The sequence below is a fragment of the Camellia sinensis genome, chromosome 15 (assembly GCF_055761805.1).
Source record: "Camellia sinensis isolate YWXY chromosome 15, ASM5576180v1, whole genome shotgun sequence".
NCBI lineage: Eukaryota > Viridiplantae > Streptophyta > Magnoliopsida > Ericales > Theaceae > Camellia > Camellia sinensis.
The window spans coordinates 130418698-130445878 of NC_138975.1; the positions used below are offsets into that span (position 1 = coordinate 130418698).

Sequence of the window (27181 nt, forward strand, 5' to 3'; positions counted from 1 at the left end):
CTGAATCTAAGAGTAAAATGTTAAACCCTGAATTTAAAAGTAAAATTTTACTCTGTATAAAAGTAAAATTTTACTATGAAAAACGAGTAAAATGTTAGACTCTGAATCTAAAAGTAAAATTTTACTTTGAAAAACAAGTAAAATGTTACACTTTGAATCTAAAAATAAAATTTTACTCTATACAAAAGTAAAATTTTACTCTGTATAAAAGTAAAATTTTACTCTGAAAAACGAGTAAAATGTTAGACTCTGAATCTAAAAGTAAAATGTTACTCTACACAAAAGTAAACAAATTTACTCTGAAATAAGGTAAAATTTTAATCTAAAAGTAATATTTTATTCTGAAATAAAATAAAATTTTACTGTGAAACCATAAGCTCATCACACCTATAGACAACCATTCAACAATATAATAAATTTATGCTTTATAGAAATGGTAGTATTTGCAGACAATGAACTTGTTTGGTGTAATTTTTTGCTAGTTAAAAATTGATAACTAAAACACATAAGCTAAATAACATATCTTCCACATCTTCTCAATAATCAAAATTTTTGCTTATCTAAGCTATTTTTACCTAAGCAAAAGTTGCAACAAACATGATTAACGTCAGCGGAAGCAGTGTTTGTGGCGGCTGAAGTGTTTGGCAATGATCACCTCTTTATAGTAAAATTTTACTGTTATTCTAATGCCAAAGTAAAATTTTACTCTCATTCTAAACAAAGCACGTACCAGAGTAAAATTTTACTCTAATTCTCTCAAACAAAAAACAAAGCAATAGAACCAGAGTAAAATTTTACTCTCATTATCTGAAACAAAAAATAGAGCAAATGAACCAAAGTAAAATTTTACTCTCATTATCTGAAGCAAAAAATAAAGCAAATGAACCAAAGTAAAATTTTACTTTGATTTTGTCAAACGAAATCAGATCAAACATAACAAAAAAAAAAAAAGAAAAAAAAAAAGAAGAAGTAATCAACAAATCAACATACCTAATTGAGAAGGAAAATCGTTGGCGGTGAAATCGTTTATTGTTGGCGAAGTGAGAGATCTTCGGCTGCAAGATCTTCAGATTTGGAGATCGTCTTCATCGATTTCGTTCCTGATTTCGTTATTGCGAGCTCTTCAGCTCAAATTTCAAATGTATAATACGTATATATAAAATGACAATATTGTAATAAAAAAAATAAAAATTATAAAATATCCAAATTAAAGTTGATTTTTTCTACTCAGAGATTTTTTTGAAAAAAAATTGATGATAAAAAGGCCCAAAAAGGGGTTCACCAAAAATTCCAAAAAACAACCCACAAAACTGCTTCCTGTTCCAAACAAGGAACTAGAGGAAACACATCCACTCCAGGAGGGAAGAAAGAGAGAGAACATATACATACACATATACAGAGTCTGTGAATTTAGAGAGAGAGAGCAATGGCGGAAGAATCAGAGAAACGGTTTCATGCTATCATGGACAAGCTCTTCCATGCTCCTCGCAAACCTAAATCTAAATCAACAACGCCTACGCCACCACAATCCACGAGGTTCTCTTCGATTCCTTGTTATTCTCTGCTAGGGTTTATAAATTTCATATCAGAACTCGTTGTCTATATCGTACAAGCTCGCGTTTCACCCTTTTTTTTTTTTTTTTCTATTTTCCTGTTTTCTTATCAAATTCTATTCTTTTCATTACTATCTTCATCAATTTCTGATTCTTAGCTGTAGAATTTATGCAATTTTATCAAATTCCATGCCCCAAGACTAGAAATTCGCATTTTTTTTTCATTTTTCGAATCATTTAATCTGCTAAAGAGTACGTATTTGATTATCTTTTTTCTTCTTTCTCTCAAATTTTCCCCTTTGTGCTTGATAGTTCGTCTGCAGGTCAGTTGTCAAGAGGTAAAAAGCGCCCGAACATGGCGTTATCGGTATCGGAACCTAAATCGAGAGGGGAAATTTCATCGGTTTCGAGTGGATCAGTGCAAACTCCGGTGTGCAGACCGTGGGACCGAGGGGATCTTATGAGAAGGGTAGCTACATTCAAGTCTATGACATGGTTTGCTAAACCCCAGGTTTGATTCTAGTGCAACTCCTGAACAAAAAAATCGTTGCTTTTTCATGTGATTGTTTGGATTTAAGTAGAAAATGTTTTCTTGCTATGCATTCTTGACTTGGGTTAAGTGGTTTATACGAGCTTATGCAATGGGTCAGGTTTCAAATTAGTGAAGTTCAGAATTTGAGGTTTATAATGTTATCCTAGAGTTCAAATTATTTGAAACCTATGTCAAGGTGTTCTGGAGCAGCTTTGGAAAAAATAGTAGAGGAGTGTTATAAGCTATGATATCTTTTGAGGGTAATATTACAAGTTGGGAAGTATTGAGTTTGATAATACTAATGATCATGTAATGGTGTTAGAACAAGTTTCAGTATATAGATAAACTCTCTTTGGAAGTGGAAATGTCCTTTCATTGAAGTGCGTTGCAAGAGGTGTGCAATATCCTTTTGAAAATTAAGGGAAATGTCGTGTATACTTTTGTAAAACATGAACTTCTCTTTTTGAAAATTTATGCAATAAAAGTTGGAAACTGAATGGGAACTCTAACATAACAAAGGAGAAATTGGAAAGAAGATGAAATTACTTGGGATTGTAGATTTTTTATATATTTGTCTTACAAAATTTCTAGCAAATTCAAAATTGCCTTTTTAAAATGGGACATTTGATAAAATTGAAAAATACATTGAATATTTGCAAGGGCCTTTGAAAAATGGAGAGTTCTTGGAAACTATTTGACAAACCTAGTAAATGCAAGAAAGCTCTTCGAAGTTATTTTAAATCTATATAAAACTTAATATTTGCATATTTATGGCTTAAACTTAAAATACTGAGAGATGAGAATTCTCTATTTCAATACTTAATTGAATGTTCTTCTTACAAGATGATACACTTCTCATTCCTTTCATACGTGCTTCCTATAATGATCCACAACACAAGTAATTTTCATTGGTTTCTTATTGTTTCTTTTTAAGTTTTAATTGAGCCAGTTCTTTTTATTTTTTATTTTTTTATGGTTGCCAAATTTTCTTGCTAGGATTCTTGTTGCGTTTCCCAATCAATTTTTTAATATCTTCTTGTATATTGCCTGACCTCATTTTTAGGTTTACCCAGTCTTTTCTCATTGTTAGTTCCTATTTTGTTAACCGAAGAAGCGTGAACATAGACATGATCACGAACACTGACACAGGCACATGACAACTATCTTGAAAAAATTAGGATACGAACACGGCATGTGTACGGCATAAAGAAAAATATTTTTATATGGATATAAATTTAGGACATAGTGATATAAAAGACATCAATTTATATGTGGATGTTTTTTTTTCTTCCCTTTTTTCTCCTCTTTGTTTCCATATATTTCACTTTGATCCCAAATCAAAATTTTAAAATTATAAATATAAAAAAAATTCTACAAAGGAGTTCCGAGATATGTCCAAACTTAGGACACAGGTGTTCGTGAAGTGTCTCGAAAATGTCCTGCAAAAAAATAATAATTAAAAATATTGAAGGAAAGGATGGGATGGTGTATTGAAGGGAAATAACTAATGGTTTCCAAAATATTTAATTGGAGAGAACAAGTGAGCGATTGTTATGTGGCAAAAGAATATATCATGTATGATATGGCGTTAAGATGATAGATATGTAATTCTTGATCTTGTGAAACCTCATGAATACATGTGTTAATTAAGAATAGAATGGAGCATTTATTATGAGGCCCATGAACATATAATTATTGGGTTAGAAGAGAAGAGTGTACATGAGCTGCTCCTTGCATTAAAAGATAGGAGCCAACTGTAGAAAAATAGGCCAATGAATAATGGTTGTAGTCTGAGGTAGATTTGTATATCCCTTTCAGACAAACTTGTGAAAAGCTGAATGTATCAAAAACTTAAGTAGCTTCAATTGGGGACAAAATGATCAGGTTTATAAGAAAGTGGGATAAATAATACCGGAAGACTAAACAAATGGCACTCATGCTAATACTAGATTGAGTTGATGGGTTAGCCATTGCCTAATTACAGAAGACAACATTTTTGGAAACCAAAACTTGTTATTTGGGCTCTACACTAGTCATGGTGTTATTTTGATTTGAGAAAGACTTCTAGTGGGCGTCATGGATTGAAACTACGGAGACAATCACTCTATATTCAGGGGTAAGGCTACATATGTCCCTCCTCATACCCTGCAATGGCGGGAATCTCATGCACTTGGACTAACCTAAAGGCTTCTAATGATAGTGTTAGGTTCTCTAATAATTTTTAGTTTTGATTCGGTTATTTGATCTTATTTGTTTGATAGCTTTTGGAATATGGAAGATAATTCTATGTTGTAGTACTCTAGCAGCAAGATTGCACAACATACTTGCATATATAAAAGGGTGGTAACAAGCTTTATGTTTAACTGTTTCTATTTTACGAATTCTTTTTGGCAACCAAGGCATTCAATGTGCTCTTGTTCTCAAAAAGTGTTTTTTGTTTTTTTTTTGTGTGTGTGTGTGGGGGGGGGGGGGGGGGGGGTGTAATAAGTTGCATTAGTTGGAAATCTAATCCATAAAGAATGAGAGATGTGGTGGTGCCAATTGCAGAATGAGCACTGATGGTTGTCTTAAATCAATTATATTGACAAGTCTGCAAGTTTAAAATTCAAGTTTGATAGAAGATGCTTGTCTAATGATTACGTGTTGGCTTTATTAGTAGTACAGTTTCTGTTTTTTTGTTATTGAAAGCTACTATTCCTATGGGCAAGTGTTTTGTTTTGCTTTGTACTGAAAATCAGGAGATTAATAGAGCAAGAAACCAATTGGTAGGCAATCTGGAAATGAAGTGGTGTGGCAGTTGGGATTTGTGGGAATTAAAAAATTAACTGGGTCAAGAGAACCGGAAGTCCTCTCCAATTAATGGAAATTTTAGTCAGTTAGCATGATCTTAAGGATTTACACTTCTGGATATAAACAAAGATTGTAAATCGGAGAGTTCTCTCTCTCTCTCTCTCTCACACACACACACACACACAGAGTGTGAAAGCCCCACCTAAGAGAAAGGAGGTGAATCCTCTTCTGTTATGGCCATGGGACCATACTTACAATTTGATTTGGTTGATTTATATTTGAGTATTTCTAACTTTCACTTTGCTCAACTTTCATGCTTGGGATATGGAATGCTGCAACATTTTGTTTTGAGTTCTAGTACTTGATTTTCCCACTTATTTATTGAGGCCTCGTTTGGGAACAGGCTAATTTAGTAACTTTTTGGTTATTTGGTAAAAAGGTAGGTAAAAAAAACTTGTATGTTTGGGATGACTTTTTGGCTAATTACGAAAAGATGTGCAAAAAGTAGAGAGAAAAGAGAATCTTTGACTTTTTGGTATGGGTTGTTGGCTTTTTGGCTAATTTAGTAACTTTTTGGCTAATTGACTAAAACAGCCTCTTGCCAAATGAGGCCTGAATTTCATGAATTTGACGTTGGAATTTTTATTTTGCACCCCATTTTGCATATCTGGAAGATTGTGTCATTATTTTAAATAGTTTATAGTTTGTGACCTTGTGCTCTACTTTCACAATAGAAAACGTGTGCATTGTCTTTTTGTTGGTTCATTTCTTGTTTCTATTTGGACCCTTTTTTTGGTGCTTGTGACGTGGAAGACCGTAACTTTTGTTGATCTTTATCAGGTAGTAAGTGCAGTAAATTGTGCTAGAAGAGGTTGGATCAATGTTGATACGGACACCATTGCCTGTGAAGCATGTGGCGCACGTATCTACTTTTCTACTCCATCATCTTGGACACAGCATCAAGGCATTTATTCTCCTCTTTCTCTGTTTTGCTATTGTTCTTTATTTATTTAGAAAAAATGAAGTTGAAATGAGCACTGACATTCTGTGGTTATGTGGCAACTCTTAATCTAATAATTTGAACTGGAACGTTTTTGTGTGATATCCAGTTGAGAAAGCAGCATTGGTATTTAGCTTAAAGCTGGATAATGGACACAAGCTACTTTGCCCATGGATTGACAATGCGTGCGATGAAACACTAGTGCAGTTTCCACCTACGTCAGCTGCAGTTCTGGTTGATGAGTACAAGAGACGTTCTTCTGCACTCTTGGATCTTTTAGCTCTTCCTGTAATTTCATCTTCAGCCATTGATTACATGAGAAGCCCTCAACTGGAGCACTTTCTCAGAGGATCTTCAATTATTGGAAGCGACAATGAGCCTGTAGACACTTCTCAAATGGAGTGCCTAGGAAATGAAATCGACAGAGATTTTTCTGTCTCATATTATCAGGTTTGACAATTGAAGACTAGCAAGGACTGAAAATTCTGTACTGATTTCAGTTTAATTATGTTCATGAAATAGATATGGTGGAAATTAATATTGATCGTATGTCATCTTCAGTCAATTTATACCGCTGCTATATCATACTTTTAAGTGTGTAACTTAATTTTTTGCATTTAACACTTCAATGTAGCCAAAAAATTACCCTGTCCTTCTCTGGTGTTTGTAATTAGTAGCTATTGATGCCTACCGAGAAAGGTGGTCCAACCATCAAATTTATTTTTCAAGTCACCGTTATCCTTCCTTTCATCTTAAAGATATGAAATAATGAGCTTGATATTGTGCAAGATTTAATGTATAAAAATATAGAGAGAATTGTATTATTGATAGATTGTATTGAATTGTTAGATTACAAGATTCATTAATTACAATTCCTATACAATCTATATATAGAAGAAAATGTGGTAGTAGGTGTAGTGGAGGTGATAGTGGGTTAGGTGAAGTGGAGTGTGTAGTGGAGTAGAGGTAGGTGAAGTGGAGTGTGTAGTGGAGTAGGTGAAGGTAATGTGGTAGTAGGTGTAGTGGAGGTGATAGTGGGTTAGGTGAAGTGGAGTGTGTAGTGGAGTAGAGGTAGGTGAAGTGGAGTGTGTAGTGGAGTAGGTGAAGGTAAAGATGGGAAATTCTAACAGCCCCCCGCAAACTCAAGGAGGAGAGAAACTAACCAACTTGAGTTTGGAGAGAGTAACAAAACAAGAAAATACATAAAAATAAAAAAGGATAGGAGACACTGTATGGTCGTGTCAGACCGTTGGTGAAGACACTGTATGGGGTGTCATAACGTTGTAGAGGACACTGTATGGTGGTGTCAGACCGATGTAGAAGACAGTTTATGGGGTCATGTCGGACCGTTGTAGAAGACAATGTTGTGACAGTTTACGGAGTCTTGCTGGACCCTTGTAGAAACTAACCGGAATCAATGTCGGGACAGTTTACAGAGTCTTGTCGGACCCATAAAGGAGCTAACCGGAATCAATGTCGGGACAGTTTACAGAGTCTTGTCGGACCCATAAAGGAGCTAACCGGAATCAATGTCGGGACAGTTTACAGAGTCTTGTCGGACACTTGTAAAAATTAACCGGAATCAATGTCGGGACAGTTTACAGAGTCTTGTCGGACTCTTAAAAAGTTGCACCCTCAAAAGGTGTGCCCAATTTTGTCAAAAGGCGTGCCATCAAAAGGCGTGCCATCAAAAGGCGTGCCATCAAAAGGCGTGTCCACTTTGTCAAAAGATGTGCCATGAAAAGGCGTGCCAGTTTGTCGGGCGGCAAGAGGCGCGCGATACGCGTGGCTGCCTCGGCTATTTAACCAAGACGAAGGCTGAGGCTGAGGCATACCATTCTGAAACCTCTGAAACCAACCCTTCGCTGAAAAAACTCTGCCTCTGCGGAGAGAGAAACTGTGGAACACTTTGTTGCCATTCTGTCACCAACCCTTCCGAACATTACCAGTCTGAAATTGCTATTTCGCTAAAACACTTAGCAACCCAAAAACATGGCCTCTTCTTCCCGTCCAGCTACCCAGAACCTGCTCACGCTCTTTCCAGAACTGAACGAGCCCACAAGAGAAATAACTGGTGCGGTGGCCAGTGAACCTCAACCAAACACCTCTGGTTTTGCTCCATTGAACTTTCCGATGCGGTCGGTGGAGCAAAAAATGGCGGTGCAAACTGATATTGAGGCTAATCAGTATACTCTGAAGTCATGCGTGGAAACCATGACGGCGGTCACAAATTTGTCGAACCGGCTGCAGAGTAGGACAAATGAGGTGCAGCATTTAAATTCCCAGCTGGCTCTGCTCCAACGCATGTATAAGGATGCGCGAGCAGAGATAAGTGTGCTGAAAGCAGAAAATAAGGAGCTGAAGCGGAAGGCCACTGTGATGTTCCGATTTGGAGGTCCGCCGTATGCTGCAGTGGAGGAGTATGGAGGAGTGAACGTGCTCGGCGGCGTAGGAAACACGGAGGCAGCACCGTCAAGGGCCGCCCAGGACGGAGGAAAGAAGAAGAGATCTGCAGCAGAGTAGAGAAGAAAAATCCCACTGTGGGTGTTGGGTGTGTTATGGTGATTGGGATGAGTCCCGACATGAATAAAATGAGTTTGGTGTGCAGATCTTCCTCTGCGCTTTTTTTTTTTTTTTTTTTTTTTTTTTTTTTGAAAATAATAATAATAAAAAAAAAATAAAAATAAAATGAAGTGTTGGAAGCCAGTGGAATCAATGAAGGCTAGTATAATATATTTGAGTGGGAAAAAGAATGATGGGTATGTGGATTATATAATAAAATAAAAGTGGGTGGATGATATGGTGCAGAGTGGCATGTATTGGTGCCTGGCACCCTGTCCGAGAATCATGCACTGGTGGGGCAAAAGTGGGTGGTGGATGACCCAAAGTGAATTGGCATGCTCTGCGTAACAGTTGCAACCCCAGTTCCACCACTGGTGCCAAAAAGAGAACCCTGAGACTGAGAATAACAATAATCTTCACATTAACCCATATAACCGTGGGTGATGGCCAAGAAACCAATTACCTGCAACATTAATGTCTTACTTCTTCCGGTTCTTGTGTTTTACTTTGACAATTTTTCGACCAGACTTGTCAGTGGTCGCACCAGAACCCAATGAAAAGCTGTCTCCAGCACCAAATTCTAGACTACCCGATGACTGAAATAGAGATGGATTTTGCGGAGCGCTCTGATTTGGTTGTTGGCTACCAAATTGAAAGGCGAGCCCTGGCGATGGAGCGGTTGAACCAAACATCATAGGGGCACTGTTGGTAGCAGCAACAGAAACCGAGGATGCTCCAAAGGAGAACCCAGTTGACAGAGACGCAGAACTAAATGTTGAGTTAAATGAAGGCTTGGTGGGCTGCCAAGTGGAATTAAATAAGCTTGAAGTGGCACCACTGGTGCTAATGGAGTTCGTCTCCGAAGAGGAAGCTGAAGAACTGAGACCAAAAACAGTGCTTGAGCCAAACACATTAGGAGTTGTCGAAGAACCAAATACAGAACTACTAGTGAAGAAGAAATGAAGGAAATTTGGGTTTGTCCGGCGGGCGGCCAAGGCGAGATTGCCGCCCGCCGGTGAAGCGGAATTACTAAGTTGTTTAACCTTGCTCTGATACCATGCAAGATTTAATGTATAAAAATATAGAGAGAATTGTATTATTGATAGATTGTATTGAATTGTTAGATTACAAGATTCATTAATTACAATTCCTATACAATCTATATATAGAAGAAAATGTGGTAGTAGGTGTAGTGGAGGTGATAGTGGGTTAGGTGAAGTGGAGTGTGTAGTGGAGTAGAGGTAGGTGAAGTGGAGTGTGTAGTGGAGTAGGTGAAGGTAATGTGGTAGTAGGTGTAGTGGAGGTGATAGTGGGTTAGGTGAAGTGGAGTGTGTAGTGGAGTAGAGGTAGGTGAAGTGGAGTGTGTAGTGGAGTAGGTGAAGGTAAAGATGGGAAATTCTAACATATTGTCTCTGGTAATGTCCAGAATTCTTCTCATTTGGCAAGAATGCCAGCGAAGGAACTAGAGAGTTTTGTCTTCAACCCATGTAATTGTTACTGTTCCTGTATCTGGGAGTGTGACTGTATGAGTGATATGGCTTCTCTGTCAATACTGTCACCATCTTAGCTCATCTTTCGGTTTCATTGTTAATATGATACAATGATAAAAAATTATATTCTTACCCCCCTCTCTCTCTCTCTGTGTTGTTATTGTTGTTGGTAATGTACATCACTTTGACTGATTTAGTGCAGTTTTCTATGTCAACCTTTCATCACAAGTGACAGTCTTCAAATTATTTTCCTGTTTCTGTTAGATGAGCTGATTTCAGATGCTTTTGATGAGTTCTCAACAACATTGTATCTTTTATTAAGATTTATGATGTTTTGAAACATTTGCAGGCACAAAAAATCATAAGTTTATGTGGGTGGGAACCTCGTTCACTACCTTATGTTGTTGATTGCAAGAACCGGCAGTATCAGTCTAGTAGAGATGCCAATCTCCCAGATTTTTCTCATGGGGTCTCTAATGGATATAATTCTAGTATTGTTGTTTATTCTTCTGGTATGGAGGAGACCATTGAGGAAAATGGCGTGCAGGCTGATCCCAATTCAGTTGTTTTAGACTGCAGACTTTGTGGAGCAAGTGTTGGATTGTGGACTTTCTCTACAGTTCCACGGCCTTTAGAGTTGTTAAGACTAATTGGATACTCGGAAGTCAATGGTGATAATGATTCTGCTCATCATAAAGAAGATGCCATTTGTGGTGACGTTGGGGCTTCTGGAACCCATGATTTGAGCATTGTAAATCATGCTGATAATAGGGAAGGCACATTTAATACTGCCCCTACTAGTGCGACGTCTTCAACTGAAAGACAGTTGACTTTAAATTTGACAATTGCAGGGGGTCCTCCACCAACAAAACAGAACTTCAGAGCAACAATTTCTATGCCTGTTATTGGGCGGAATTTGAGAGCTTGGATTTCCTCTGATACAGATTTTAGGGATCATAGAAATCGCAGGGAAAAGACTCTTACTGGGCAAGGATTTCAGCCAGAAGATGTGGAGTCATTACATGGCAAGCAAGTTGATGATGGAGAATGCAATTCTACAAGCATCGGCCAGTTGCCATGTTCGAATAATGACATCGTTGAGGAAGGCAATACACTTAGAAACGACACGAGCTGTGATATTTCATCTGAAGGAGCTAAAAATAGTGGACAAGGATTCCCTGAAACCAGTACGCCATATTCCATTATAGAAAATTCAATACAGACCACTCCAAATTTAGTAGATGGCTCAAGTAAAAATGACAAATTGCCAGAAAATGCAGAAAATGTTGCCACAGTCAATCCGGCAGTGGAGGTTGGTAGTAGTTCTCAAGTTGGAGACTCTTCTATGGAAACCACAGGTGCTCATTTAACTACCAGAAATGGGGAAATTGTTCAAAATGACGCTTCAATAACAGTTGAGGCTGATGCTAGTTATCTGCAACAGAAGTCGGTAACTGATACAGTATGTGGCACACTAGCTGATAGCCAGGATGGTAGTGGGTTCAAAGCCAGCGTGCATCCTGTAAACAACAATGTTGTGCCCTCTAGCATAGGTAAGCAGCTTATAGCTAGACTCTTATATTATATAGATGGGAAAAAAAGAGACTTCTTTTTTTCGCTTAAGTAGCTATATTATATTATTTATTTTGGATTACTTTATTCTCTCCTCTTTCTGTTGATTCAAATCCATGATTCTAATATTATGACCACTTGGTGGTGCCTTTCGTGGTTTTTCAAATCTTCAAATATAATTTTGTGGCTAATTTGCCTAATCTTCTACCACATATTTTGCATCTCTTCATGTCTATTTTACTATATGGGTCTTAATATGTCTTTTGTTTGAAATCTGTGATTTTTTTCCCCCTAACGCAGTTAAACCTCTGGCTGGGCAACATACAGTTTAGGCCATTACAATCTCAACCATTAGGGAATTTTTTTATATAATGAACATGCAAAGGCCAATACCCCTTGTTCATTTTGTCTATTAGGGATTCTGGAAGGGTCAACCGGAACTAGACCTGACTTCTGGTTCACACTGGCTATCCTAGACTCCAAACAGTGTTTTATGCTTAATAGCCGTCAATTTTCCCAGCATAGATATTCTCTTCTCTCACTTCATATATAGAGGAGAAAGCATTTACTATTGTTACCTCGTGTCTGCAGATTAGTTTTGTGTTTCACATGGCTGCACTTGAGATCAGTTGACTTCCATGGCTATCAATGAGATATCCTTGATATGTCTCTTCCTTTCTCATCCTTCTCTTTTTTTAACACTTTTTTTCCTGCTCAATTTGTTGATAGTCTTGTACTTCACATAGAGAAGGTGGGCTCTTTCACTTTCCCCTTTCTCTATGGCAGTCCCTTGATATGTGCACATATAAAAGATCATATTTCTACGAAAGGTGCCAATTGCAAGGGAACACCGCCTGTGTACATAAAGAAAACAAAACCAAAATCAAAACTATGCGCCCATATATATACAAAACAAAACCAAATCAAAACTATGCACCCATATATACGCTCATATCCTTCCTCATCATATCAACTAAATTTGAAACTCTATTTCATCAAGGTGCAACCTTTCCTTTACACGAACTACTATGCAGTATACTAAAACATCTTTTCTTTGGAAGGTACAAAATAGCCTTATAGTGTTAAAAGGTCTTCAATTCGTCTCCCCCACAAGCAGCACACCAAGCACAATGCTGCAGGCCATGCACGTTTTCTCGTTTTACTCGTCAAACACTTGTTCAGTTGTTCCAACTATGAAACCACCTCAACCTAAAATGTGCCTCATTATTGCATGTTAAACATTGTACATTTGTTTAAATCAAGATTGAATGATTAAATTATCAACTTGAAGATTAATTTGGTAAACTTGATCTCCTAAACAGGAATAGAGGGAAATCAATGTCGATGATTGATTCCATGCATTGCATGGAAATTTGGCAAACTTGATCTCTTAATAGGATCTAGGGAAAATCAATGTCAATGATGGATCCTGTGCATCACATGTTGTTAATACTAGGATGTTATATATTAGAAGTTAGCTTCTACAAACGTAAAAGCTTCGAAGAGAAAGATAATGAACCGGAAATAAAATGGGAAGTTGGGAACAATAGGATATGCTCAGTAGTATTAACTAAAGACCTGTTGCAAGCTTCAAAGAAGGACGTTTTGGTACTTAATATGGTATTTTTCATTTGAAAGAGAAACTTCTGTAGAAAGCCTGAGAGATCTCCTTATCGGTTTGTCAGGAAAGCATCCAACTGAAAAGCTAGTGACATGGGGTATACAATCCTTCTAGAGCTTACTTCAGATGAGTGTTATACACGCGCGCGCACACACACACACACACACAATTACAAGCATTTATAAAATAAAAAATAAAATAAAATTAGAAAACTGTGCTAATCATAAGATGTAGATGAGAGGAAACTGGAAAATAACTAAAAGTATGTCAAGAAGAGGACTGGAGTGACATTGCAACTTGGTTTGTGTTATCAATTATCACTATTTAAAATAAACCGACATGCTTGGACTATCAAACTTCGGTTGTAGATTTAGTGCTAGGTAATGTACACTGAGCAAATCAATCTGGCTTGAGTCAGAAGGTTGGGGTAATTACTTGTACCTTTGTTGACTTAGCAGGTGGTCTTGGTTCTTGAATTTGTGCATCTTCCTTGTTTGTAGTCTTGTTCTAGAATTCTGGATAAAATTAAGAACCAAACTACATCTTGTCCCAAACCCAAATATGAAAATTTTGAGCTTGACCATATAGGCTGGGTTGTTCATGTTACTCAATTAACCTAATGTAGTAGGGACCAGGAGCTCCATGGAATACTTTTTAAATTATATATATTCCATTGTGAAGTATCTATATCTTAAACTTAGGCCTCGTTTGTCAATAAGCTATTTAAGCCAAAAAGTCATTACAAGTTGTTACATCACTCTCTACTTTCTGAACATCGTTTCGTAAAAAGCCAAAAAACCACCAAAATAGCTAATTCCCAAATGGACCCTTTTTTTTTTTTATCAAATTTGTTATCATGTTAGCAGGTTGCTATTAGTAGACTTTCTTGTCAACAAATTAACTCATTCTACAAGCTCACAGTTAAAATTATGTATAACGTATGGGATGTTGCTCCCCTCTTTACATTTTCAATGGAAAATATTTCTTGCAAACTTAATAACTTTTGCTTATAATACTGGTTTCCTAGAATTTTAGGAAACTAATAGATCCTTGGAAACTGCTCAAACTTGTTTGTGCATGTATGTATGACTTAGGGTTTAAATCTTTATATTGTTTTAGAAATATTCTTAGAGGAGAAAAATGACCACTTGTTTTTCTAAAATACGATCCCTGGTCTGAGGGCACATAGCAAATTATGTTGTCTTCTCAATCCTTCGTGAAATGTATCAATCCTTTTGTCTTATTTATGACTTGGAAGGGGTAAAACATTGTTTTTTTATGTATCACTTTTATCTTTTTTAAAGAGAGATGTGCAGTTAGTGAAAGAGTTAGAAAGAGGGAAGGGATAAAGTGATAGTAGAATCTTTTGGAGCGTGAGTTTGCTTTAAGTTACTTCAAAAGAGGAAGTAAGTGTAGAGAGAGAAAGAACAGGGTGAAGGTAAGATTTGTTAGGTAAAAGAACTATTTAGCAAATACTAAATAACTATTCATCCAGTGTTGGCATTAAGATCATTGAATGGATCCATTTTCTTATAATTATGCATGGATATGTTGGGAAGAACATTTTGTGCTGACTTTATCATAACAGTGTAGATCAACCTTGATCACTATTTTATTTTTCTTTTCTTTTTTCTTCCTGCATTTTCCGTTTTCATTTGTAGAAAATGTTGGCAAATTCAAAATGTTAAAACCTATCACCTACTTCACCCACTTAAACCTACTCCACTAAACCTAACCCACTACACCACTACCACCTCACCTACTCCTCTAAACCTAACCCACTACACCACTACCACCTCCACTTCACCTACTCCTTACCTACTACACACTCACCCTCTTCTATATATAGGAATCATGAATCATTGTAATAAATATAACATTATATCAATCAATAATACATCAATTTTAACTTGGTATCAGAGCAAGGTTAAGACCTTCGTATTTCTCGCTTCACCGGCGGGCGGCAACCTTGCCTTGGCCGCCCGCCGGACCTCAACCTATTCCGCTTATTTTCTACACATACCTTCCCATCATTGCCCAAATCCATCACATGTACTCATCTTCCCCTATATACACCGCCAGATTCCTTTAATTTTGCCTGGAGAAAGTTCCAAGTTCCATGTATCTATACCTCTCTCTGTGTGTTTTGTCTCTGTGCCATTTTGTAGAATTTGGCTGTGTACTCTGGGCTTTGTTGGTTCTGTTGATTCAGATAGATTCATAGAGAGTTTATGAGATGAGTTTTCTCTCCAAAAAAAAAAAAAAAAAAAAAAAAAAATACCAGGGCAGCTCGTGAGGCTGTCGTCGTCCTTTAGTGGCACATCAGAAGCAGAATCAGCAGCAACACTACTTCTTGGTTTCAAATATTTTTTCGCTAGAACTGCTGATCTTGTTGACGTTGGTGTGAGCAATTCCAGATGGTCCAACCCACTAGTAATATTATCTTGCTTGTAGCAGGTTGTGGGCTTGGTTTTGTCTCTGACATTAATGTTGGCCTAGGAGGTGTTGGAAGACAGCTCTTCGTGGTTTGGGTATTACTATTATTATTTACACACGCTGTTCTCTCTCTCTTTTTTCACTTTTCAACCCATGTGCACTTGTTTTTATTCTACTTTTTGACAGGTTAATGGATTGACACTATCAACCCATGTGCGCTTGTTTTTATTCTACATTTTATTATTATTATTATTATTCTTAAAAAAAAAAAAAAAAAAACCACACCCAGCAGAGGCAACATAAAATAAACTAAAAACATATCAACACACTGCTGCAGCAGTAGAGAAAAAAGGGCAACACACATTACACTTGCTTTCTTTATTTATTTATTTCTTTATTTATTTATTTCTCTCTTTCTTTCTTTATTTCTTTCTTTTCATTCCTTTATTTATTTATTTGTTTGTTCATCCACCGCCCACATCCCTCACTTTATTTAAACCTCCTTTTATTTTATTATCTACTCCACATACCCATCATTCTTTTCCCCACTACAAAATATTATACTAGCCTTCATGGATTCCCCTGGCTTCCACCACTTTATTTTATTTTTTATTATTATTATTATTTAAAAAAAAAAAAAAAACCAAATAAGAAGACGGACTGCACACCAAACTCATTTTATTCATGTCGGGGCTCACCCCGATCACCATTTTACACCACCAAAAAAAAAAAAAAAAAAAAAACCACACAAAAACAACCACACCCACAGTGGGATTTTTCTTTTCCCTTCTCTACTCTACTGCAGGTCTCTTCTTCTTACTTTTCTCTTGGGTGTCCCGTGCCAGTCCGGTCTCCGTGCTTCCTAATCCGCCAAGCACGTTCACTCCCCCATGCTCCTCCACTGCAGCATATGGCGGCCCTCCAAATCGGAACATAACGGTGGCCTTCCGCTTCAGCTCCTTATTTTCCGCCTTTAGCACACTTATCTCTGCTCGCGCATCCTTATACATGCGCTGGAGCAGAGCCAGTTGGGCGTTTAACTGCTGCACCTCATTTGTCCTACTCTGCAGCCGGTGCGACAGGTTTGTGACCGCCGTCATGGTCTCCACACATGACTTCAAAGTATACTGATTGGCCTCAATATCAGTTTGCACCGCCATTTTTTGCTCCACCGACCGCATCGGAAAGTTCAACGGAGCAAAACCAGAGGCGCTTGGTTGAGGTTCACTGGCCACCGCACCAGTTATCTCTCTTGTTGACTCGTTGAGGTCGAGAAAGAGAGTGAGCAGACCACGGGACGAAGAGGCCATATTCTGGGTAGCTGGACGGGAAGAAGAGGCGATGTTTTTGGGTTGCTGAGTGTTTCAGCGACGTAGCGATTTCCGACTGGTACTTTCAGAGAAGGATTGGTTACAGAGTGTTACAAAGTTTCTCTCTTCGAAAACGCAGAGTTTTTCAGAGAAGGGTTGGATCCAGAGTATTTTCAGAGTGTTTCAGTCTGACAATGTTCAGAGGTTTCAGCCTGGTTTGGTTTCCACAGCCTCCGCATTGGTGTATATCGACACTGACGACGTGGCCGACACGCCACTCTGTCGCTCACGTGCCTCGCCGCGTCTCCGGCTCACCTTTTGATGGCTCGACGCTTTCTGTCGGGCACGCCTTTTGATGAAGTGGGCGCGCCTTTTGAGGGCGCGACTTTTGCGGGCTCACTATATATATCCATATATATATATATTTGGGCAGCCTATATACACCATCATACAGTGTATTTTTTAAGGGTCTGACAAGACTCTGTAAACTGTCCCGACATTGATTCCGGTTAGCTCCTTCAAGGGTCCGACAAGACTCTGTAAACTGTCCCGACATTGATTCCGGTTAGCTCCTTTATGGGTCCGACAAGACTCTGTAAACTGTCCCGACATTGATTCCGGTTAGTTTCTACAAGGGTCCAGCAAGACTCTGTAAACTGTCACAACAACTGTCACAACATTGTCTGCTACAACGGTCCGACATGACCCCATAAACTGTCTTCTACATCGGTCTGACACCGCCATCCAGTGTCCTCTACAACATTATGACACCCCCATACAGTGTACTCTACAACGTTATGACACCACCATCCAGTGTCTTCACCAATGGTCTGACACGACCATACAGTGTCTCCTATCCTCTTTTATTTTTATGTATTTTCTTGTTTTGTTACTCTCTCCAAACTCAAGTTGGCTAGTTCCTATCCCCCTTGAGTTTGCGGGGGCTGTTAAAACCTATCACCTGCTTCACCCACTTAAACCTACTCCACTAAACCTAACCCACTACACCACTACCACCTCACCTACTTCACCCACTTAAACCTACTCCACTAAACCTAACCCACTACACCACTACCACCTCACCTACTCCACTAAACCTAACCCACTACACCACTACCACCTCCACTTCACCTACTCCTTACCTACTATACACTCACCCTCTTCTATATATAGGAATCATGAATCATTGTAATAAATATAACATTATATCAATCAATAATACATCAATTTTAACTCAAAAAGTCAGGTATTTGCCAAGTGTTGTTATCACATCACCAAAATGCCCTTGAATATGCATTAAGTTTGATGATTATTAATGGGTCCCTTCTTTTAACACTCGGCATGATTATGTGGGAAGACAGTACTGCCTTCATTTGCTTCTGTTTATAACACTATAGGTTAACATTGACTAATCTTTAGTTTGTTTTTCTTTCTCTCTCTCTCTCTCGCTCTCTCTCTCTCTCCCTTTGAGTTTCAGTTGTAGTATAATTTTAGAAAAGATTAATGCGTTGGTCTCTCTGTTCTTCCAGGGAAGAATCAAGATCAACTGCGGTTTGATGAAGCAATGAAATTTGATCCAATCAGGCAGCACAGGCATTTTTGCCCCTGGATTGCTTCAACTGGCAATTCGCCACCAGGATGGAAACAAGTGCTATTTGCTTTACAACGGCAGAAGGAGTTTTCTTCTCCTTTATCCACAAATGCTCCATCGTCTGCCTTGATTGAGGTAATTTAGAATCTCCTTTTATATTGGTAAAAGAACTAGCCTGCAATCTTCAGGTTTATGCTTATTTACTGGTAACGTTTTCAATGAGAAAGACTCATTTTGTTCAAGAGATGGCATTGACATGGATTTGGATGGGGCCTATAAAACACCAACACTTCAAAATGAGTGCCATGTTCATGTCGGACACATATGTGACACCGACACACTGGGAACATGCATGTCCCCACATGTCGGATACACCACGTGGTGTGTCTATTTTTTAATTATTATTTTTTTTTTTTGTAGGACACTTAGGAACACTTCACGGACATGTATGACCTATGTTTGGACATGTCTCAAGACACCTTTAAGTTTTTATTTATTTATTTATAATTTTAGAAAAGATAATTTGGGGTCAAAGTAAAATTATACGAAAACGAAGGAGGAAAGTGAAAATAGTAAAAATGCACCAACATATTTCTATGCCCCAAATTTATATTTGTATACATGACAAATAAAATATATATTAAAAAAAATAAAACAAAATAAATTGTCCTATCCCACTGTTTGTATCCCAATTTTTCAAAATCGCCATGTACTGCATCAGTGAGTGTGTGTGTCCGCGCGTCTTAGGATGGGGCTCCCCGTAGATGAGGAGGAAGGGTTCAGGAGGGAACTACTTCCCTCCTACCTTTGGGTGACATTTTTAAATGGGGTATTGTCCTGCATGTCGTGCAGTTAACCCGTGATGCATTCAATGAGATCCCCATGCTACCTACCAGTCATGCATGGTTGCAGGAATCAATATATCATGCCCATAGTTGACACTCGACACAAACTCATCATTCTCTGTATTCAACCATGGCATGGGTAATATATATCTAGGACGTTAGACATGAAACAAGAAGGCCGGAGGTTTACCAAGCTACCGAACACATATTTTGGCATTTTCTGGTATTGCTGCTTGGGGAAAGTGATCATGTTTTTTCCCTTATTAATTTTTACAGGTGGACGATCCCATTGCTTCAGTCAAAAAGCTATTCATGTCTCCATCTGCCAAAAAAATGAAGCTGGCTCATGGTTCAAGTTGAGAAGCACCAAACTGTGAGAAGCCATTAAAGTGTTGATCTTTCTACCCGTTTTTGTTTTGAGTTTTGTTTTCCTTTTTGCTTTTTGATGAGCCGTGTTGTACCTCGTATGTACTGTCTTACGCATGTGGTATTAGCAGCAGCACATTCATAAAAATACCTGAGAATTTTTGTTTTTTTTGTTTTTTGTTTTTGGGTCTGTAACTGCCTATGAATTTCAAGAAATAATTTCCCCTGTACTTCCAGGCCGACTCACATAATGAAATACTGTATTGAATTGTTGGGAGGAGCAGCCATAGAATACATTTTCTTGCATAAATTTGTTCTCTCGTTACAAAAAAATGGAATATATCCGGATATGAGGATTCGAACAGTTTTCCGAGTCAGTTCAACAAGCCGCAATTTGAGACCACCACCTTCGAGTAAGGGCGGTTGAATCCTCTTTCTGCAACAACAGCCCTTTTATCTCCGATTAGCTTAGCCACTCTGTCAAACAAGAGGGATGTTTTTAATCACTGACAATAATGGAAAGTATTGAGCAGTATTCATTAAGGCAGAATGCTCTCTCTTCTGAAAGTCTGAATGGTTTCATTTTTTTTAGTTATTTCATCGGATTAGATTTGTCAATTGTTTATTTTTTCACCGTTTATTTTTTTTTTATACAAAATTGATTTGATATTCAACGTGATTTTTTACAGGTATATAGTATTTGATAAATTTTACACATTGAACGGTTCAGATTATCAAAAATAGAACCCGTAATGGACCTCTACGAACCCAACAACAATCTCCGGTCCGTAGGAAAGCCAAACTTTCTTTTTTAACTATTCAACTATTTCATTTTACGAAGCTCAAAAATGATAACTAGAATAACAAAATATTATTTGATGGTAACTCGGACGGGCTCAACCTGAGCAATTCGTGTCAAGCCTGAGTTTTTTAAGGGCATAAACAACAATATATTGTAATCTGGGTGGGCCTGGACAAATTTTTGATGCTCGAATTACAATTTGGGCCGAGCCTGGGAAAATGTTATGTGTAACCTGAACTCGAGTTGTTTTTATATATTATAAAAATTATATAATATATGTATAAACAAGTGGCCCTCAGATTTTATTTAATTTTATTTTTTTGCTGGGCTTTGGCCCTTAGGTTATAATCTTGTATTTGGACCATTAGATTAAAAGTAAAAGACTAAACCCTACCTATTCTTTTATTCTCTCTCCGTGTCTTAGACTCTCATTTCTTCCTCAAAGAGTTGAAGAATGGCAGAGAGAGGAACAAGGACCACGAAGTTTAATTAGGGAATGATTCCATCTGTGTAGATGTTCGTGCTCTTAATGATTCCAAGTAAGCAATCCAGTTATACTCTTGTATCTTGATTAACATTTTACTAGTCTAGCTTGTATACTGATAGCAGAATGTTTATCCTAACTTTCATTCATGAATTGCAATAGTTTAATCATGAAGATACTGATCATTTTGAGCTATAGTTCAAATCCACTGAAATGCACCATTGCCAGTCTTCTATTTCAGATTTGGATGCATTTTGCTGTTACATTTGCAGAAGTTCGAATAATGATGAAATTAATTACTTATTGGATTGTGGTGGTCAATGCTTAATCAGGGTATGCATCTATACATATCATGTTTAACTTAAGTTGTTGTTGTTGTTTTTTTTTTCCCTTGTCAATATGAAAGGATAAAAAAGGGTTTCTTGTTGTAATATCATCATATTTCTTGTGAAATTTGGGCAATTCGGACTAATCCGAGTTCAGATTATGAAGCTCGATTCGGGCTTGGACAACCAAGCTCGGGTTGATGGTTGGGTTTACGCACTGCCAAACACAATTCGGGCTGAGCCTGGATAACCCTCCAACCCGAGCGAACCTGTTTGAGCTGCACCCCTAATGGCAAGTTTTGTTGGTTGGTTAATTGGTCTCATGAAATGGGTTGGGTTGGGTTGGGTTGCCAATGAACCTAAAACCTTTAGGCTCAAGGCAGACGTGATTAGGATTGTTCAAAATACACTGCTAATCACAAATTAAATTTTGAAATTTATAACCCGTCTTTAAAATTATTCTGCTATAGTTATGCATATATATATATATATATTTAATTTCTAATTAAACATCAAAATAAAAATGAATGTGAGAGAAATTTAAAATGTAAAATTTATTACAAATTAATAGTTATATATATATATAAAATATTATATAAATTAGTGTTATATATTATATAAATGCTTTATAATTATTTAAAAATATTTTTTAATCAACTAGCAAATTAAAATCGTCTTAAACTATTCAAATCACAATTTAATTATTTGTTAATTTATCATTCATGATATAATTTTTAATTTTACTTACAAACTCCTTGAATGTGATGGCGGTGCAATAGGTTGCTTCAACAACAATTAAATTTGAACCTATTGTATATTTTCTATGCACGAGGTTCTATGCCACTTTGATACTATAAGTAAATTGTGTGGGTGATTTTCCGACCACACTGTCCGCTTAGTAATTAGCTGGAGAGCACTGGCAGAATAGATGGCACCTGACTGACCTGCAACAGAAATATAAGAATCCCGCGGTGGTTTCGATCACCCGGGGGCACTCCGATGATCAAGTCAGTATATCTCTCAAAGATAAATCAAGTACTAAACTCACAAGCTTGAGTATCAAAAGCATACCTTAGACCCATGGGGGTGCCTCTCTTTTATAGCCAATACAATCCTAGTCCCAATAGGAGCCTGGCGATATGATGCTTAACCGAAGTTAAGCCGAGACGATGTTTAACCGAAGTTAAGCCCAGATGATGTTTAACCGAAGTTAAACTGAGATGATGTTTAACCGAAGTTAAGCCCAGATGATGTTTAACCGAAGTTAAACCGAGACGATACTTAACCGAAGTTAAGCCGAGATGATGCTTAACTGAAATTAAGCCGAGATGGTTCCTTATCTTCACTTGTTGAAATTTGTAACAATTTACAAGTTGAAGTTAAGCCGAGATTATTCCTTAATTCACTTGTTGAAATTTGTAGCAATTTACAAGTTGGAGTTAAGCTGATTCCTTATCTTCACTTGTTGAAATTTGTAGCAATTTACAAGTTAAAATTAAGCCGAGATTACTGTTTCTCTTCACTTGTTGAAATTTGTAGCAATTTACAAGTCGAAGTGAAGCCGAGGTTATAGTTTGCAACACTTATAGCAATCTACAGGTTGGTCCAACCAAAGAAGATGCTTAACACTTGTTAAAATAACGTTAAGTCGACATGTGATCATCTGTTGAAATTTGCAGCAATTTACAGGTTAAGATAAAAGCTAAGTATATTGTTTAAACACTTGTTGAAATTTGTAACAATTTACAAGCAGATCATTGTTATAACTTGAGAAAAATTTGCAGTATATGTTAATCTTTGTTGAAATTTGTAGCAATTTACACATAGGCTAGACCAAGATCACCGTTTAAACACTTGTTGAAACTTGAGAAAAAGTTTGCAAAATTAACATTGAGTAATATATGTTTCACACTTGTTAGAATTTATGAAAAATTTACAGGTCAGTATCTTGCCAAAGCAAAAGTTTTGTAGCTATTATACCCGAGGTATGTAACCCCGAGAAGATTGCACAAAGGAGGCAAAGTATGAAAGGCATGCAAAATATTCTAAGTATAGAATCATGCGAGAGCAGTTAGAAGAAGATCAAGACAGAATTCACCGTCATTGACACTCCATCTCCTTACAAATCTTGGGAAGGCCATGGTTGCATGCAATGGGGGCAGTTCCCTCAACGTTGCATCAACTACTGCGGTTCCTAACAGAACATGGGATTGAAGAAGTCAGAGGGGATCAACTGCAGGCGGAGAATTGCTCCATGGCAGCAATGAAATCCACCTGCAACATTCGAGAACCAGAGAAGGCAGAGATTGAAAACGAGGACATAGAGGTACTAGATGTCGGCAAGGAGCCAGCCGAGGGGAGTACAGAGGCACTGAAAATCCTCGTCCAGGAGGGGGATGAAGAACGCTTCTTTCTTCTCGGCTTAGGCTTAGCCGAAGAAGAAGAAAGGGAATTGGAAGCTTTTTTTAGAGCAAACATTGAGGTATTTGCTTGGACACCTTACGAAATGTCTGGCATTGACCCCGATGTCACTTGCCACCAACTGAACGTCGATAGGTCGGCCAAACCTGTAAATCCAACGAGCAAAAGGACCGACGTTAATGCACGTCGAAACAGTAGAAGAAGAAGTAGACAGACTTCTGGAGCCCAGAGCCATCCGAGAAGTCAATTACCCGACATGGCTATCAAATACAGTGGAAGAAGGAATAATAATCAAGGAGCAAGGAATGTTAACATCGGCCAACAACAGACATTTTTCAAAAGCAAAAAAGGTGACAGATGCAAAGAAAACAAAAGTACAAGGATGAAGACCCTAAGAACTATGGACTAAGGCAAAGAACGTCGGACTAATCTATTTCAATGGTTGACGGTGGTTCAGCATTGACAGTCATCTGGGAGAGCTTCTCTACCATTATCTCAGCAACAAGAAATAAAACCAGGAGGAACAGTGGCTTACCAGAAAGAGGGAAGCCGGAATGAGAAATGCCGAAGTCTGACGACAATGACAGAATGACGTAAGCTTCACCGGAGGAGAGGAACGAAGACAGTTGCAGAAGCTTGAAAGCTTGGAACAACAACAGATTTAAGCAAAAGAGCTAGAAAGAGAAAAAGCCAGATGATTGAATGAAAAAATAGAAAAATAATCAAGAAGACGACAAAGTTCAAGAATAAAGCCAAGTACACAGGCACTAAGTAAGTATGTGAAGAACAAAAAAGTAATGACCCAGACATGATGCTAGCAACAGAAAGCGGATATGACAAGAACAAGTACTAGGCATTCAAACAATTCAAAACTTGAAGACAGACGAAAATAGAAGGCAACAGATGGCAAGTAAACAGATTCAGAAGAGTTTTGAAAGATTGAGCTTAATAGCAAGTAAAGAGTTTTATGAACCTACAAAGTGAAATGAACGTCGATATAAAGATCGCCGGAGTCAAATAGGTGACTGGAAATCAGGAAACTCACCAGAGAGTGTGAGTGGAGCAGTTGCAAAGCTCTTGGAGTTTACGAATTATTGGAACCAGAACCTCGGCTAGGAGGTACAATTTCAAGCAGCTTGGAAAGCATGAATCTTGATACTTGACACAAGTGGACAGTAAGGTCCAGGGAACTTTGAGGTTGGCGAGTTTGATCTCGGACAGAGGGGCACAGATGAACGAACAGTGTAGGTTCCATCACCTCAGAATGCCAAGGTAATAGAACCTAGAGGGCAGTTGTGGGGATATATTTTCTGAGTACCAACACGTGGCAAGGTGACGCCGACGTGTCAGCCGAGGTGCCACGTGTCTTGGTCGTTGTGCCGAAGTCATCTCGGTTAGGCCGAGGTTATCTCCGAAGATATCGGAATCTGAGATAAGTGGATAAGGGACAAGAGTCCTAGAATGAAAAGGGAACTCAACTTGGATATGGACAAGAGTCCTAGATTGAGAGAAAACTTCAATTTGGGTAAAGATAAAACTCTTAGAGAGTTTATCCTAATCCCACTGGGAGTCCCAGATTAGCAGTAATCCTAAGTCCATTAGGGCCATGCTCCTATTGGGACTAGGATTGTATTGGCTATAAAAGAGAGGCACCCCCATGGGTCTAAGGTATGCTTTTGATACTCAAGCTTGTGAGTTTAGTACTTAATTTATCTTTGAGAGATATACTGACTTGATCGTCGGAGTGCCCCTGGGTAGTCGAAACCACCGCGGGATTCTTATATTTCTGTTGCAGGTCAGTTAGGTGCCATCTATTCTACCAGTGCTCTCCAACTGATTACTAAGCGGGTAGTGTGGTCGGAAAATCACCCACACAATTTTAGTTTTGTTTATTCTCTCTAAAGTTGTAATTTTAGTAACCAATTTTAAACAATTATGTAAATCATCGATGGAATATTAATAAAATACGCATACAGTCCTTATGCATGCCTTGTCACTTAGGCCTGCGAAGTTTTAATTTTATCAATTTCATAATTAAACAATAAACATTGTAATATTTTATTTCGTCCTTTTCATTTAGTTAAGAAATTAATAAAATTAAAAAAATTTTAAAATTAAAATGACATAATGGGTACTGTAGAGACCATAAGTTTATTTTATTATAATTCCGTTAATGATTTAGATGTGCCTATTTAAAATTAAATCAAATTAAAATTGATAAAATTAAAACTTGTAAGACAGAGAGCTGAGAGCAACCTATTGTTATGCGTCTCAAAAACAACCATACCTGAAATAAGGAGAACTAGTATTCTCCTGCACAGTCTTCACCTCTCCAATCCTCTTCACAACCTCCATCCCCTCCAACACTCTCCCGACCACCAGCGCCGCCGCATCCAACTCTGGCGAGTCCTTCGTCGCGATCACAAACTCCGTCCCGTTCGGATCGCTCCCAATCTCCTCCTCATCAATCTCCAACCTCCCATTCTTCGCAACCACCTTCAATTTTGGAGGTGGTTTCAATGGATCTCTCACAATAATGCTCACACTTCCCGCCAAATTCTTCGTCCCCGGACAAACCCCATTCACTCTCTCCCACTCAGATCTGAGCCTGTCAATTGCCAAACCACTCCCCGTTGTCTTCGCAAGCTCAGCATCCACACCGTACGATCTCAGGCCACCATGTTGGACGTAATTGGGGGTGATTTTGATGAATTCTTTCCTCCGGTAACTGATTCCAGCGGCCCCACTGACGATGTCACTGAACCTGTCAGTGCCTACTGGAGCGGTGTTGGTGTATAGGCCAATGACAATTCGGCCAATGGGTTCTCCATTGACAGATATGTCGAGAAATGCCTGTTTTGTTGGAGTTGTGTCTATGCAACTAGGACTAGTAGAAATGGTGCTTGAATTTTCTGCTTGTTCACTGTTTTCGGCCGTGTTTGGAGGGTTTTCTTTGGTACTAGAAATGCCGGTTGAATTGTCTACGGCAGCGTTTGGGGGATTTTCTTCGGTACTAGAAATGGTAGTTGAATTGTCTACTGGTTCACTATTTTCAGCGATGTTTTGCGGGTTTTCTTCAGTACTAGAAATGGTGGTTGAATTGTCTGTCTGTTCACTATTTTCGGCGACATAAGGGGGTTCTTCAGCTTGGGCCATGGGGAGGTGGAAGGGGTCTGGTGGCAAGAGGACGAGAGAAGACGTAGTGAAAATGGCGAGGTCTCGACGTGAGAATTGATGGCAGCATTTGACAAGGAGAAGAGGTGGGGAGGTGGGTAAGTCTGTAATTTTTGTGGGAGGGAGCTGTGATAGTGGTGGCGGCAATGGTGGATGGAGGAATTGGGTGGAGGATTGAAAAACTTTTCGGGTTGGCCACATTTTTGGTTTGGTGAGGAGTGTGGGTGTGTATGTGTCACTCTAACCCTGCTTATCAAACAGTGTTTTGGGGGATGAATATCTCTCTCCCCTTATGTAGAGAGATTT

At 38.2% G+C, this 27181-nt stretch overlaps 2 protein-coding genes and 1 long non-coding RNA gene across 4 annotated transcripts; 2 read left to right on the forward strand and 1 right to left on the reverse strand.

Moving 5' to 3' along the window:
* Positions 1–1234: 1234 nt before the first annotated feature.
* Positions 1235–19951, forward strand: LOC114322852 (C3HC zinc finger-like protein). Of its 2 annotated transcripts, none has more exons than XM_028270278.2 (7): positions 1235–1536; positions 1866–2064; positions 5716–5839; positions 5985–6325; positions 10277–11480; positions 18396–18592; positions 19579–19951. In XM_028270278.2, exons 1-7 carry the CDS (start codon positions 1427–1429, stop codon positions 19660–19662), a joined length of 2259 nt encoding a protein of 752 aa, XP_028126079.2. In that variant the 5' UTR covers positions 1235–1426; the 3' UTR covers positions 19663–19951. The 2 variants fall into 2 exon arrangements, with proteins under 2 accessions (XP_028126079.2, XP_028126080.2); XM_028270279.2 differs by having other exon boundaries at positions 1298–1536; positions 1877–2064.
* LOC145812742 (uncharacterized) lies at positions 15512–16986 on the forward strand. The gene is made up of 2 exons (XR_014356252.1): positions 15512–15651; positions 16402–16986. It is a non-coding gene; the product is annotated as an uncharacterized LOC145812742 (long non-coding RNA).
* On the reverse strand, positions 19912–27155 carry LOC114322853 (Cyclophilin-like peptidyl-prolyl cis-trans isomerase family protein). The gene is made up of 2 exons (XM_028270281.2): positions 25989–27155; positions 19912–20145 (listed from the first exon to the last, which is right to left on the reverse strand). Exons 1-2 carry the CDS (start codon positions 27074–27076, stop codon positions 20043–20045), a joined length of 1191 nt encoding a protein of 396 aa, XP_028126082.1. The 5' UTR covers positions 27077–27155; the 3' UTR covers positions 19912–20042.
* Positions 27156–27181: the final 26 nt, after the last annotated feature.

Bases quoted from the DNA above. Each gene is read 5' to 3' on its own strand.
- LOC114322852 (XM_028270278.2), top strand. From the start codon at position 1,427: ATGGCGGAAGAATCAGAGAAACGGTTTCATGCTATCATGGACAAGCTC. The intron at 2,065-5,715 runs GTTTGATTCTAG...GATCTTTATCAG, and splicing joins CATGGTTTGCTAAACCCCAG to GTAGTAAGTGCAGTAAATTG. The intron at 6,326-10,276 runs GTTTGACAATTG...AAACATTTGCAG, and splicing joins TTTCTGTCTCATATTATCAG to GCACAAAAAATCATAAGTTT.
- LOC114322853 (XM_028270281.2), bottom strand. From the start codon at position 27,076: ATGTGGCCAACCCGAAAAGTTTTTCAATCCTCCACCCAATTCCTCCAT. The intron at 20,146-25,988 runs GTATGGTTGTTT...CTTGTTTGACAG, and splicing joins ACTAGTTCTCCTTATTTCAG to AGTGGCTAAGCTAATCGGAG.